This window comes from Hemitrygon akajei, chromosome 19, assembly GCF_048418815.1.
Source record: "Hemitrygon akajei chromosome 19, sHemAka1.3, whole genome shotgun sequence".
In the NCBI taxonomy this organism is placed as follows: Eukaryota; Metazoa; Chordata; class Chondrichthyes; order Myliobatiformes; family Dasyatidae; genus Hemitrygon; species Hemitrygon akajei.
In genome coordinates this window covers 5007477-5022932 of record NC_133142.1, presented here as the reverse complement: position 1 = coordinate 5022932, position 15456 = coordinate 5007477, and the positions used below count along the sequence as shown (strand labels likewise).

General features: G+C 43.3%; 1 protein-coding gene across 1 annotated transcript in view; it reads left to right on the top strand.

Annotated features, from left to right (window-relative positions):
- Positions 1 to 352: 352 nt before the first annotated feature.
- The window catches only part of kbtbd12 (kelch repeat and BTB (POZ) domain containing 12), a 44977-nt gene continuing 29873 nt past the window's right edge, over positions 353 to 15456 (top strand). Inside the window, exons 1-2 of the mRNA XM_073072002.1 lie at positions 353 to 611; positions 5800 to 6997. Coding sequence (XP_072928103.1) covers positions 5919 to 6997 — 1079 coding nt within the window. The 5' untranslated portion in view covers positions 353 to 611; positions 5800 to 5918. The remainder of the gene's footprint in view (positions 612 to 5799; positions 6998 to 15456) is intronic.

Genomic DNA, 15456 nt, shown 5'->3' with positions numbered 1-15456 from the left:
TCTGATGAAAGGTCTTGGCCTGAAATATCGACTGTTCACTCTTTTCCATCGATGCTTGGATTTCCAGCATCTGCAGATTTTCTCTTGTTTGAGATTAGAGGAAGAATGGGAAATTTTGCTGATAGATTCTTAATATAATTCAAAATAAAATTAGTAGAATATTAATAACTAATTGGCCCCCAAAGGATTAAACGTCTGCTATCTTGAAAAACTTCATCCCCCACAATGCTGTATTGTGACTCATATGATTGACATTATTATAAGCCAATAGAACGACTATATACTAACCAGAAGTAATAATGATGGTGGAGGTGTTGACCAATCAGTTTATGCCATAAACACCAAAGGAAGATCAGAAATAGAATGGTCTTATCACCGTAGGAAAAAAATCAGGATTTAAAAGTACTATTTCTTATGGAACTATGCAATGTCTAGTCAAAAGTATTGCAAAGTTCTATGTAAAATGTTATAGTTTTTAATGTAATAATATTGCAAAGTTCTGAACAAGTTCTCTGTCCCTGAGGTCTCAAACCACCTGCCACTGGGTTGTAAATTGGATCTGACAAAGTTCCTTGCCTCCTCAGCAAGATTTTAATGAGGTTGTATTAGAGGTAAGTAATAAGTAATTCCTTAAAATGCTGTGCTTCGCTGTGTGCAAAGGGAATTGCCTCTGTCAAATAAACCCTTATATGTGTTCAGTGCAAGTTGTCAGCAGTGGTGTTGATCTCTGGATTCTATTTTAAGGCTAGGCATGTGGCTTATATAAATACCCAAATGTATTCACAGTGAGTCCTTACATAAAATCTGCTTTATGTTTACAAAAAGTTAAGGGTTTTTATACTGAGGGTTAAAAATCGTTAGTAGTGTGGCTTCTTTTCATCTTAAGCCCATTACCCCTGCTGGGCCATAGGTCACTGACAGCAGCTCATCGGAGTCCTCTGTCCTGGGCCAGTCCTTCAAATTATCCCCAGGTGTAGCCCATCTCCCTGGTGTACCCTTCCTCTCCCATGGATCGGGTCTTTGGAGCTTTTAGCACCAGGTTTTCGTGGGATGGGGTTGGCTAACCCTATCCCCGACCCTCCTCCTTTCACAGCTGGACTTGGAACCAGTTGTGTTGAGTTGTTCTCCGATCTTGGCAATCCATTTGCAAACATTTCGTTACCATACGAAGAGACGTCATTGGTCACTGTTAATTTGGGACCTCCATAGAGGAGTTTTATTATTGTGTCTGGTTAAACGAGAACTGCTTTCAAGAGGTGATGGTCTTATTGCAAAGGCAAATATGGCAGTGAATCTAAACCAGGAGGGTAAATCAGTGGAGAAACGGGGATTGTTGGGTTCGGCAAGTTGTTATGATATAGAAGATTGAAGCCTGAGGGTCAGTCGGGAGTCCAGAAGCTAAGGCCAATGGCCGAAGCCCTGGGTCTACAGATCCACTGGGGAAGACAGAGGCCCGATGTGCTTGTGTCCAATGGAGGCTGAGGGCCTGGAGGTGGCCATTCCTGGGGTTGGAGGACTGACTGCATGAATGAGCGGGTTAATGGATGGATGGGAGGAGAGGGGCTGGTGTTGTTGCTGTAATTCTACTGAACATTGTGGTCATGCTATGTTGGCACCAGAATGTACGGGCCGCCCCAGCGCAGCCTTGGATTGTTAATGCGAACCATGCGTTTCGCTGTATGTTTCGATGTGATCAATAAATCAATCAAATCTGCCTGAGAGACTATTCAGGGTTCAGTGGTAACTTCATAGAATTATAGGGTTAAATCCTATATCTAGGAGCCCCATCACCACAGGCCATGCTCTCTTTTCACTGCTGCCATCAGGAAAGGGGTGCAGGAGCCTTGGGTCCCACAACAGCAGATTTAGAAGCAGTTATAACCTTCAACCATCAGGCTCCTGAACCAGTGTGGACAACTTCACACAGCTTGACACTGAACTGATTCCACAACCTGAAGACTCACTCTGAAGGATTCTACAACTTAAGTTCTCAGTATTATTTATTATTCTTATTATCTGTTTTTATTGTATTTGTACATTTTGCCTTATTGTTTGTTTGTGTTTGAGTTTTTAAATTTATTTTATTGTATTTCTTTTTCTACTTTGAATGCCTACTAGAAAATGAATCTCAGGGTAATATATGGTGACATAATACTTCGATAATGAATTTATTTTGAACTTTGAACTTTGTGTGGTGACACTTGTGGGCTGCCCCCAGCATGTCCCTATTTTTGTTGGTTAACACAAATGCTGCATTTCACTGTATATTTTGATGTACATGTGATAAATAAATGAATCTGAAACTAGCAGCAGATATGGCCATTGCGTTGAGAAGGGAATTGGATAGATATTGGAGTAAGGAAAAGGTTGCAGGTTATGGGGATATGGACTGGGAAGAGAACTAAAAGGATTTCTCATGCTGAGAGTTGTCATGAGTTGAGGAGCCCAATGGTCTCTTCCTATGCAGCGATAATCCAGTGAGTCCCTGTTCCATACCAATGACGTTGCTGGGTTTGTTCTGAAGGCTTGGCTACTTTGTAAGAATGGTTAGCTCTTGTCCTGGGCCCTTAGCTCCCAGTGGAGCATAGGCTATTGAGAATCTCCTTGGAGTTCATCAATATTTCTGTAATCCATTGGCCTTTACAGCTGTTGGTCACCCTTACCCGTTTCCACCTCTAATGAAGGGGACGTGGGGTTAGACACTGAGAGGTATAAGAATGGGCACTTCTCCACAAACTCTGGGTTCTGTGTCGATACACTGGATCAGAGCCCATCACACTGAGCACCAGGCAGTGGGAGGGTCAACAATTGAATCCTGCAGCCGGAAATGTTTCTCAACAACAAATGTGGAGCATCCTAGTTGGTTCTGAGCCAATCAAGAGCCCAGACATAAAAGCTCCTGATAGCTTCCTCAAGTAGGTCATTGTACATAGAAAGATTAAAGATTAGCTTTATTTGTCACATGTGCATCAAAATAGACAGTGAAATGTGGCTTTTGCATCAATGGCCATCACAGTCTGAAGGTGTGCTGGGAGCAGCCCATTAGTACTAGAAACATAGAAAACCTACAGCGCAATACAGGACCTTCAGCCCTCAAAGTTGTACCGAACATGTCCCTACCTCAGAAATTACTAGGCTTACCTGTTTTAAATAAGCCCTCTATTTTACTAAGCTCCATGTACCTATCTAAAAGCCTCTTAAAAGACCCTATCGTATCCTCCTCCACCACCGTTGCCGGCAGCCCATTCCACACACTCACCACTCTCTGAGTTTTAAAAAAAACTTACCCCTGACATCTCCTCTGTATCTACTCCCCAGCACCTTAAACCTGTGTCCTCTTGTGGCAACCATTTCCGCCCTGGGAAAAAGCCTCTGACTATCCACATGATCAATACCTGTCATTATCTTGTACACCTCTATCAGGTCACCTCTCATCCTCCTTCGCTCCAAGGAGAAAACCTATTGACCTATTATATAAAACCTTATGATCTATTCTCATAAGGCATGCTTCCCAATCCAGGCAACATCCTTGTCATTGCCATGCTTCCAGCACCAACGTAGCTTGCCCACAGCTTACTAGCCTTAACCGGTATGTCTTTGAAATGTGGAAGGAAACCTGAGCCCCTGGAGGAAACCGGGGAGAACGTACAAACTCTTTACAGGCAGCTGTGGGGATTGAACCCTGGCTGCCGGCACTATAAGGTATTACTCTAGCTGCTACGCTACCATGCTGCTCTGGTCAGGCCATTCAGCCCATTATATGTGCTGATCCTAGTAAATAAATGTAAGGCAGTAGTTGAATCACAAACGAGAGAATCTGCAGATGCTGGAAATCAAAGCCACTCACAAATAGTGCTGGAGGAACTCAGCAGACCAGGCAACATCTATGGAAAAGAGTAAACAGTCGATGTTCCGAGCCAAGACCCTTCATCGGGACTCCTGGCAGTGGTAATAGTTCAAGTTGTGTATGATGTTCTCCTAAGTGATTGTCTATTTCTGGATCCCCCGGGTGGCTGGAGAGGCCAGTCCAGGATCCACACATTCTGGGGCAGTGTAGGCAAGTGGAAGTGATTAGTGGCTGGGACTTCTGGCTGTTCAGTCTCCCCTTTCACAGCTGCTGCTGGTCCTTTGCTGCACAGCGGAGCTCGTTCACACGCAGCAGAGTTCCGTCTTGAACAGATTTCTTCCAGGAGTATCTTTTTTTTTAAAATTAGTTTTTTAATGCATTTTCTACATCACTACAGATAGAAAAAAAAACCCAAATCAAAATGAAGAAAATTAATACAGTGCAAAAATAAACATACAATAATAATATAACACAAAAAAGATAATTGAGAAAGCACCCAAATTGAAGACATGTAAAATTAGTATCCTCCCCAAGCCCCGCAACAAAAAAAACTCCAGACCAACCACAACACAATATAGAGAATATAAATCAGGACATTCAAACCCCCAAAACTGTAAGTACACTTAAAAACAGAAGATATTAATGCCTACTACCAAAAAAAAGAGCTGAAAGCAAGGGACCGAAAAAAAAACCTTAGTTAAGAGGAAGGTTATGAAAGTACTCAATAAAAGGTCCCCAGACCTTATGGAACTTTATATCCAAATTAAGAACTGAATAATGAATTTTTTCAAGGTCTAAGCAGGCCATAATCTCGTTAAGCCATTGAGCATGTGTGGGCGGTGCAACATCTCTCCATCTAAGGAGGATTAAACGTCTAGCCAGGAGAGAAGCAAAAGATAATATTCGACACTTAGTCGAACTCAAACGTAAATCTGTCTCACCCAAAAAACCAAACAAAGCAATTAAAGGGTTAAGTTCTAAGTGGTGATTCAGAATATAAGATAAAGTTATGAAGACATCTTTCCAAAATTTCTCTAAGCTAGGACAGAACCAGTACATATGAATAAGAGAGGCCTCACCTCTTTTGCACTTATCACAAAGAGGACTAATATTAGGGTAAAATCGAGATAATTTAGATTTAGACATATGGGCTCTATGAACGATCTTAAACTGTAAAAGGCAATGGCGAGCACAAAGAGAGGTTGAATTAACCAATTTGAGAATCGAGTCCCAAGTATCATCAGATAAAGAGATATTTAAATCATGCTCCCAAGCCATTCTAATTTTATCCACAGGGGCACGCCGTAAGAATGCTAATTTATCACGAATAAATGATATTAAACCTTTACCCAGTGGATTAATAGAAAGAAATAAATCCATAACATTTTTCTCAGGCATTTCAGGGAAATTAGGAATTAAAGGATTAATAAAGTGTCTAATTTGGAGATATCTAAAAAAATGAGCATTAGGCAGATTGAACTTAGCAGAGAGCTGTTGAAAAGATGCGAAGCGATTATCAATAAAAGGATCTTCAAAATGTCTAATGCCCTTCCTATACCAATCGTGGAATGTTGAATCATACATAGTAGGTAAAAAAAGGTGATTATGTAAGATAGGACTAGAAAAGGAAAAACCATAGAAACCATAAAATTTCCTAAACTGAGCCCATATTCGCAAAGTGTGTCTAACAACAGGATTAACAATTAATCTGGACAAACTACTAGGGAGTACAGAGCCAAGAAGATCAGAAATAGATAATTCTTTAGTGGAGCTCAATTCCATTGCCACCCAATTAGCCAGGTGTATCTAAAAAAGATAAATTCTAAAATGAGAGGTGGTGTTTATGGGTTCACGGGCCATTCAAGAACATGATGGCAGAGGGGAACAAGCTATTGCTGAATCATTGAGAGCGAGACATTCAGAACAACACATTTTTTCTGTTCTGTTTTCAGGCAATGAAGATTAGGCTTCATGGGGTTACAAACCACGGTGCCATAAAACTCTTTCAATAACGGCGATTGTAAGTATCACCAATTGGTTAGAGAGCCAAATTTAAACAGAGAAGGGGAAGATGGCAGCTGTGATGGACATTGAGAACAGCGTCAAGGTCAAACACAGCTTGGAGCTGCTACATTGCATCAACAGAATGAAAGACGCCGATGAGTTGACCGACGTGGTACTTGTGACGCAAGGGTCCAGGTTCCCATGCCATCGGCTCCTGCTGGCCACGTTCAGCCCCTACTTCAAGGCGATGTTCACCTGCGGCCTGGCAGAGTGCAGTCAGAGGGAAGTCACGCTGCATGATGTGCAGCCAGAGAGTGTGGCCACCATCCTAAACTACATGTACAGTTCCGATCTGTGCCTCACCAACTCCAACGTCCAAGGAGTGGCCACTATGGCGTACTTCCTCCAGATGGAAGCCATTTTCCTGGCCTGCCAGAAGTACATGTTGGATCACATGGATGCCTCAAACTGCCTCGGGGTCTATTACTTTGCAAAGCAACTGGGAGCAGAAGAACTGTCTGAGCAGGCAACTAAGTACCTTCATCGGCACTTTGCAGAGGTGTGTCTGCAGGAGGAAGTTCTAGATATAGACGAGCATCAGCTGCTGCCCTTTATCTGCTCTGATGATCTCAACATTTCTCGTGAGGAGACCATCTTGGATTTGGTTCTTCGATGGGTTAATCATGACCGGAGGTCACGGGTGGGACACCTGGTGGAACTCCTGAAGCACGTAAGGTTGGTGCTCGTAAGTCCGACCTTCTTGAGGGAGACCCTTAAAAGGAACACAGTCCTTCTCAGCAACGTGGAATGCTATAACATGATTCAGGTTGCTATAGAAACCATTCACAAGGCAGAGCAGCAGCCACCCCTCAGCCTTCGCTATGGGATGGAGAACACTGATTGCCTCCTCTGTATTGGTGTCAATGGCCAAGGGATAAAATCCAGACATCGCAGTTACACCGAAGCCAACTACTGCTACGCTCCTAAAACAAAGAAGTCTTACTACATTGTGTCGCCGAGATACGGTGAAACTTTGGGTTATGTTTCCAGCGGAGTTGTGACAGAGAGTAATGACATTATCTTGACTGGTGAAGCTGGAGTGACGAAACTATCAAGGCAAAAGACGAAGGACGTGGAGATAGTGAGGTGAGTACCCTAGAGGAATTTCTTTACCAGGGGAGGTAGCTGGGTAAGAGCCACCCGGATATCAGGTGAAGGGGCTGCACGAAGGGGTGAATAAAAATTTGTTCCTCTGTTGTTCTGAGGTGAGACACTGTGGTGGAAATTAAAGGCATAGTGTCATAGAAAAGTACAGCATGGAAACTGGCCCTTCAGCCCTTCTAGTATACCCCGAGCCATTTAAACTGCCTACTCCCATCGACCTGCACTGGGACCATAGCCTTTTATACCCCTACCATCCATGTACCTATCCAAACTTCTCTTAAACATTGAAATCAAGCTCACATTCATTACTTACGCTGGCAGCTCGTTCCGCACTCTCGCCTCCCTCTGAGTGAAGAAGTTTCTGCTCAAGTTCCCCTTAAACTTCTCACCTTTCACCTTTAATCCATGACCTCTGGTTGTAACGATAGCCAACCTCAGTGGAAAGAAGCCTACTTGCATCTACCCTGTCTATACCCCTCATGATTTTGTATACCTCTTGATAGTCCTTTTGTATTCCTCTCTCCCCTCAATCTTCTACATTCCAAGGAATAAAGTCCTAACCTATTCAGTCTTTCCTTATAACTCAGATCCTCCAAACCTGCAGCATCCTTGTAAATTTTCTCTGTAGTCTTTCAACCTTATTTACATCTTTCCAGTAGGTAGGTGGCCAAAACTGCACACAATACTCCAAATTAGGCCTCACCCATGTCTTTCACAACGTCAGCATAACACTCCATTGTGAATTGAACCCTGATCACAGTCACCAACACTGAGAAGCAATGCGCTAACCACTGCCCCACCCTGCTGCCCTAAGAGTGACCACATGGGTTGCATCCACATTCCAAAGACATGTGGGTTAACGTTAGTGAGTTGTGGGCATGCTATGTTGGCGCCGGAAGCATGGAGACCCTTGCGGGCTGCCCCCACCACTATTGTTGACATTTCACTGTATCTTTAATCCTTAATCTATTCATTGTTCTACTTTCTATGAGATCCACTTGAGGAAGTTATCAGGAGCAAATGAATTATTTCCAGGCTCTTGGCTGGCTCAGTACCAATAACTAGGATGCTACACATTTGTTGCTGGAAAAACATTTCCGTCTACAGGAACCAGCCGTCCCCACCCACTGTCTGGTGCTCGGTGCCCCCAGCACTTCCTCAGACAGTGTTGGCCATTGACGCAAATGACACGTTTCACTGTGCATGTGACAAATAAAGCTAATCCTTAAACTTTAATCCCAAGATTATTTCTGCAACTGCGTGCATCTTTACATGTAACATTTTCTGAATGTTATTGTCCTGAATTAAGGAGAAACTTATGCTGCAGGTTTCCGAAGTATTTGCGAAGGTGTGGTGGGCAGTGGGACGGGGGCCGGTGGAGAGGAAGGAATGAATCTTGGCATAGAACAGATGTTGGTACAGAATATTCCTAGAACCTGCTCCACCATTCTGATTTCCTACCATTAACCCCACCTGTGCCCCTCATCTTTTTCGACCAATGGGCCTGTTTCAGCTGTTGAATGTAAAATTTGGGATGTAAAACTCTGGTTAGGTCACACTTGGAGTACCTGGAAGAAAAACTACGCTACCATAGGCAACATTTTCCAGATGGTCCACAAAACTCTTTCTTTCACTTTTTTTCATGTCTTCTTTTTCTTTTAAAAGTGATTCTGGTTCTGTTGGGGCCTGAGAGCTACAGTTTGGTGGTGTGTTTTCGGGCCGTTTGAGTGATCTGGTACTTTGCTGTCTCTGAGAAGTTTCTGGGAGACGAGTGGCCTCGGGGCCAAAAAGCTTAGAGATGGGGCATGAGCCCCGGATCGACTCCGTTTCTGGCTGATCCCTCCGGTTAAGTGATCGAGGAAGATTGAAAACATCAAGGCGAGTGAGTGTTTAGCAATGTCCACCAGCCTTTCAGTCGTTGCTGCCGGAGGGAGGTGTCTGCATGTGCTGGTCCCTCGCTCTCTCTCCCATGGGAAGGTCCCTGCATTCAAATGGTCTCTCTCTGCCTCGCTGTTGGAGGATGGTACCGAAGCCCTGGGTCTCTGGTTTGTGGTTCAGACTGTAGCTCCTGCTGCTCCTTTCTCTGCTGCTATTTTGGGCCACTTTGAATCGGGGCGGCCCGCAGATAATGAACACTGTGCTGAACGGAATCCAGACTCTCAACTTTGAGTTTTATATTCTGTGTTTTCACTCGTTCTTTCTTGTTGCTGTTTGTGCAATCTGTTTTCTGTGTGTGTGTGGGGGGGGGGGGGGGGGTTGATGTTATTCTTTGAACGGGTTCCATGGTTTTCTTTGTTTTGTGGCTGTCTGTGGGAAGACGAATCTCAGGGTTGTGTACTGCGTACGTACTTTGATAATAGATGTACTTTGAATCTTTCGTCAAACGAGAACATCTGCAGATGCTGGAAATCCAGGCAACACACACAAATGCTGGAGGAACTCAGCAGCCAGGCAGCATCTATGACAAAGAGTACAGTTGACATTTTGGGCCAAGACCCTTCACCAGGATTGGAGAAAAAAAGCTGAGGAGTCAGAGTAGGAAGGGGAATCATTGTTTGAATCCTCTGAATTGTGTTCATTTCTAATTATGCTGGTGTTGGCGTGTGGCCAAGTGGTGAAAGTGTTGGTCTAATAATCTGAAGGTTGCTAGTTCGAGCTTTAGCTAAGGCAGCGTGTTGTGTCCTTGAGCAAGGCACTTAACAACACATTGCTCTGCGACAACACTGGTGCCGAGCTGTATCGGTCTTTGCCCTTCCCTTGGACAACATCGGTGGCATGGAGAGGGGAGACTTGCAGCATGGGCAACTGCCTGTCTCCCATACAACCCTGCCCAGGCCTGCGCCCTGGAAACCATTCCAAGGTGCAAATCCATGGTCTCTCGAGACTAACAGATGCCTATAATAATAATGCTCTCTTACTAAGGCAGTGAGAAGTATAGACAGAGTCCATGGAGGGGAGGCAGGTTTCTGTGATGTGCTGTGTCTACAACTCTCTGCAGTTTCTTACAGACACAGGCAGAGCAGTTGCTGTATCTATAGGATGCTCTCTATGGTACATCTGTGAGAATTGTTGAGGGTCATTGGGGTCACGCTGAACTGAAACAGCTGCATCATTAAAAGAAGTAATATATGTTAAAGAATGCAATGAGAAAAACAGCTCCGCTCCGTCCACTGAAAGCAGAACTGCCCGGCGGCCAAGCATTTTCATTCCTGATTCACATTCCTGTTCTAAATGTCAGTCCATGATCTCCTCTTGTGCCATGATGGAGGAGGATGGAGGACCAGCACCTTGTATTCCATCTGAGTAGCCTCCAACCTGATGGCATGAATATCGATTTCTCCTTTCGGTTGGGAAAAAATTCCAACCCCTCCCTTCTTCTTCTATTTCCCACTCTGGCCTCTTACTTCTTCTCACTTGCCTATCACCTCCCCCTGAGTCCCCTCCTCCTTCCCCTTCTCTTATTCTCCACTCTCCACTCCTGTCAGATTCCTTCCTCTCCAGCCCTTTATCTTTCCTACCCACCTGGCTTCACCTATCACTTTCTAGCTATCCTCCTTCCCCTCCCCACCATTTTATCTTCCCCCTTCCTGAAGAAGGGTCTTGGCCAGAAACGTCGACTGTTTATTCTTTTCCACATAGATGCTGCCTGACTTGTTGAGTTCCTCCAGCATTTTGTGTGTGTTGCTAAGAAAAAAATGAAGTGAGATTTATTCAAAGTTCAAAGTAAATTTATTATCAAAGTACGTATACATACACAACCCTGAGATTTGTATTCTTGCAAACATTCAAGGAACAAAGGTACACAATGGAATCAGTGAAACACACAGACGGACAAACAACCAACGTGCAAAAGATACAAACTGTGCAAATACAGGAATAAACCCTAATAATAAATAAATAAATTCAAGATTCTCTCTACACTACCCCTTGTCTTAGTTTAGAGATGCTCAGTGTTGTTGTTAAAGAGCCCTGGTCTGTTCCGATCTTGTACTTGAACTTGTTTTTCAAAGTAAATTTATTATCAAAGTGAGTGAGGCTTTCATGGGTCTAGATTGACCACGGATGTTGCGTCCGAGCTGTCGAGATACGCAAGCCTGGGCAGTACAAGATGGAGAGCAAGCCATTGCCCCCCACCCCACCATGCCTCTGATCGATCCAAAGAAACGGCAGAGAGAGTTATGGTTTGGCACCAGTGGCATCGTGGGAGTTGTCAGTCAGCGTTGAACTCAACATTGGACTGCCTTGGGGACTCCAGCTCCAGATTTTTCCCTCGGAGTTTACTCCGAAAGCCCTTCCCAGGAAAGGTATATGGGTATAGCCACTAGGCAGCAAAGGTTTGAGATCAGAGTTTTCCTTCTCCTAGTTGAGCTCCCAACCACAGCTGACGAGCCTCATCGGCCTGAAATGATCAAAGTACGTACAGAACACTATATGTTACCCTTATACTACTCTGATTTCCATTTTCTTGTGGGCATTCACAGCAGATGTAAAGAAATGCAATAGAATCCATGAAAACTACACACAAAGATACACGGACAAGCACTGTACCAAAGAAAATAAACTGTGCAAATACAACAATTATAAAAACTAAATAAGTAATGAATAATATTGAGAACATGGGTTGTACACCATATATCTTCAGACACATCTTGATCAATTTCCAAAGGAATATGATTACAAAGCTACAGAAAATCTGTTTGCATCTCCTCTAGACCACTGCTGGAGACAGTTCTATTATTCTTATTATGTATGATACATGGAGGCAGTGGAGGGGGCCCAAATTAAACCTAACATTGCACCAAACCTGAGCGTGTATGATTATTTGGAAAGATTTATGCAGTTGGGGGTCGGGAAAAGGAAGGCTGAGTAATCGCCCTGTGAGAAGTCTTTAAAATTCAGAGTGGTTTTGTCAGCGTAAAAATAGATTTGATTCTGCTTGTGGTGGAATCCACAGATGGTGGCTGACGGACTGTAGACCTATGGGTCACGTAATGAATTTAGGATGGAATTCGGGAGGAAATGTTTATGCTTCTATGGTCAGGAAGAGATTGAGCAGATGGAATCATTTAAAGGGAAGCTGGGTAAACACGAGGGAGAAAGATTATACTGACAGGTTGGGTAGAACAAAGGCTGAGTGGAGAACAGGCACCGTTGTACACCACTGAGCTAAAGGACCTGTTTCTCTGCTGTTCACACTGGGGAAACCGTTCAAGACTTAGTTTAAAATATGAACATAGAATAGAGAAGAGTACAGCACAGGAACAGGCCCTTCAGCCCACAATGTTGTGCTGGACCAGATAAAAAGTAAATCAAAACCCCAAAACCTAACCCCTCCTCCTACACAATGTCCATATCTCTCCATCTTCCTCATATTCCTGTGCCTTTCTAAACGTCTCTTAAAAGCCTCTAACGTATTTGCCTCTCCCACTGTACTAGGCAGTGCATTCCAGGCATCCACCACAGTGAAAAACTCAACCCTTCCATCCCCTTTGAACCTACCCCCTCTCACCTTCAATGCATGCCCATCTCAACCCTGGGAAACAGGTATACCTTGCCTACTCTGTCTATTCCTCTGAGAATCTTACAAACCTCCATCAGATCTCCCCTCCGCCACTTCAGAGTTTATGCAGCCTCTCGAGATAGCACATGCCTTCTAAACCAGTCGGTATGCTGCTAAACCACTTCTGCACCCTCTTCAAAGCCTTGACATCCTTCCTGTAGTGTGGCGACAAGAACTGTGCGCAGTACTCCAGATGTGGCCTAACCAGAGTTTTATGAAGTTGCAACATAACCTCTTGACTTTTGAATTCAATGCCATGACTAATAAAAGCAAGCATTCCACAAGCCTTCTTAACCACCTTATCGACCTTTCAAGGAGCTATGGAGTAGGGAATAAAATGTGCATAAATACATAAATACCAACATGTATTTACAATGTAAACAACTTTATAAAAAGTGGTTTAAAGTGTTTGCAGTGCGGTGACTGAGGTAATAGATAAGAGAGCGGTGGGGGAGCCTAACTAAAATGGTTGTTCAATTCATAGAGGTGTGCAGTATAGAAACAGGATCTTCGACCCATCTAGCCCATGCTGACTAACGTGCTAGTCCCACTTGCCTTCATCTGGCCCATAAATAGAATAGAATGCAATTGAACTTTATTGTTGTTGATCTGGACACTGAGGTTGCAGTGCCACTCCAGTCCGAGCAAAACAGATATTTACAATGCATGCGGTATGGCTTAAAATCCCATATTTACATGCAACAAGTGGCTTTGATAGTCCATAACAGGAAAGGCCATTGGCAAGCCGGGGTGTAGTATTATTCAGCTGCACAACAGCCCTCGGGAAGAAGCTGTTTTTCAGTCTTTCTGTCTTGGCTAAGATGTTTCTAAATCTCCTACCAGATGGCAGGAGATTGAACAGATAGGGTCCGGGATGGGATGGGTCTTTACAGTCATTGATTCATAGAAAAGTACAGCACAGAAACAGACCCCTTGGCCCATATAGTCCATGCTGAACCATTTAATATGCCTATTCCTATTGACCTACACCAGGACCATAGCCCTCCACATCCCTACCATCTATGTACCTATCTAAACCTCCCTTAAACATTGAAATCGAGCTTACATGTACCACATGCGCAGGCAGCTCATTCCACACTCTCACTTCTTCTGGGTGTAGAAGTTTCCCCTCATGTTCCCCTTAAACCTTTCACCTTTCACCCTTAACCCATGACCTTTGGTTGTAGTCTCACCCAAACTCAGTGGAAAATGCCAGCTTGCATTTACCCTGTCTATACCCCTCATAACTTTGTATACCTCTATTAAATCTTCTGTCAATCTTCTACATTCCAAGGAATGAAGTCTTTTAATGATGTTGTGAGTGTGCCATAGGCATCGAGAGTTGTAGGTTGTTTCTGGGTCCAATAGTTGGGTCTCAGTGATATCCTGAGCAGTTCGTTTTCTTCTAAGCATTTCCTCCCATGATTATTAAACATTGTAATTGTACCCATCTCTACCACTTCCTCAGGGAGCCCAAGGCATACACTCACCAGTCTTTGTGGGGAAAACCTGCCTTTCAGATCCTCTTTTAAGTCTTTCCCTTCTCACCTTGAACCTGTGTCCTTTAGTTTTAGATTCCCCTAGGACTCTGAAATGATTTTGTAAACTTCTGTAAGGTCACCCCTCAGCTTCTTTCACTTTTGGAAAAACAGCCTCAGACTATTCAGATCTCCTTTTAACTCAAGCTCTCCAATCCAGACAACATCCTCATGAATCCTTTCTCCAGCCTCTCTGGCTTAATCACATCTTTCCTGTAGCTGGGCTAGCTGAACTGCACACAAGTTCACGTTAGTTTGGTTATGTACATGGATGGGAGGGGTTTGAGAGATATGGTCCAGGTGCAGGTAGATGGTTCTAGGCAGATCAGACTAGATGGGCAGAATGGCCTGCTTCTTTGCTGAGGTGTTCTATGACCTGTTTCCGTGCTGTGATTGTTATATGACACAATGATGGATTCCTGGATCTGTGAAGAGTATCAGTCTGAAATGCCAACTATTCATTTTCCTGCGTAGATGCTGCCTGACCTGCTGAGATCCATCCACAAGCACTTTCTAACAATCCCTTCAATTGCTAATGGTGGAATAATTGTTCCATCGCCAGAATTACAGAATGAGAATGAGAATCAGGTTTGTTATCACTGACAGTTGTTGTTTTGTGGCAGCAGTGCAGTATAGTGCATAAAATATACTAGAAATTGCATCAAGGAAAATAGTCAAGACTCAAGACTGTTTATTGCCCTGCTTTAGTACGTGAATGTAAAGGAAAACCGAATGATTGTTTTCCAAATCCATACAGCTTTAAACAAAAAGTATAAGCAACACAATTAGAAACACAATACATATAAATGTAAAAACAATCCTATAAAACACAACGTACAAGTAACTGTTGAGTTCAAAGTACATTTACTATCAAAGTATGTATACCGTACTTTATACAACCTTTGAGATTCATCTCCAAACAGGCAGCCACGAAACAAAGAAACCCAACAGAACCCATAAAAAAGACCATCAAACACCAAAGGTGCAGAGAAAGAAAACAAATCGTGCAAACAATAACAGTAAGCAAAGTAGCGTTTTGAACTGAAATTCATGAAAGTGAGTCCACAGCCACAAAGCCAGTCCATTACTGCAGTGATCTAGAAGCCCTTTCGTTATAGGCTAAGGCCTATGTTCAGCGCAGAGACAAGTTAACCTTATGGAGCAGCGAGTTGAACTGTATATTCATAAGATTAGTTTATATACATAGACTGATTGTATGTACATAAAATGACACTATATATAAAACATAAAGATATATTTTAGTATAGTATTTATATGTAAATACTACTTATTGGTTTATGCAGAAAGAGGCCAAATGGTGCAATAGAATTCATTATTTTCAG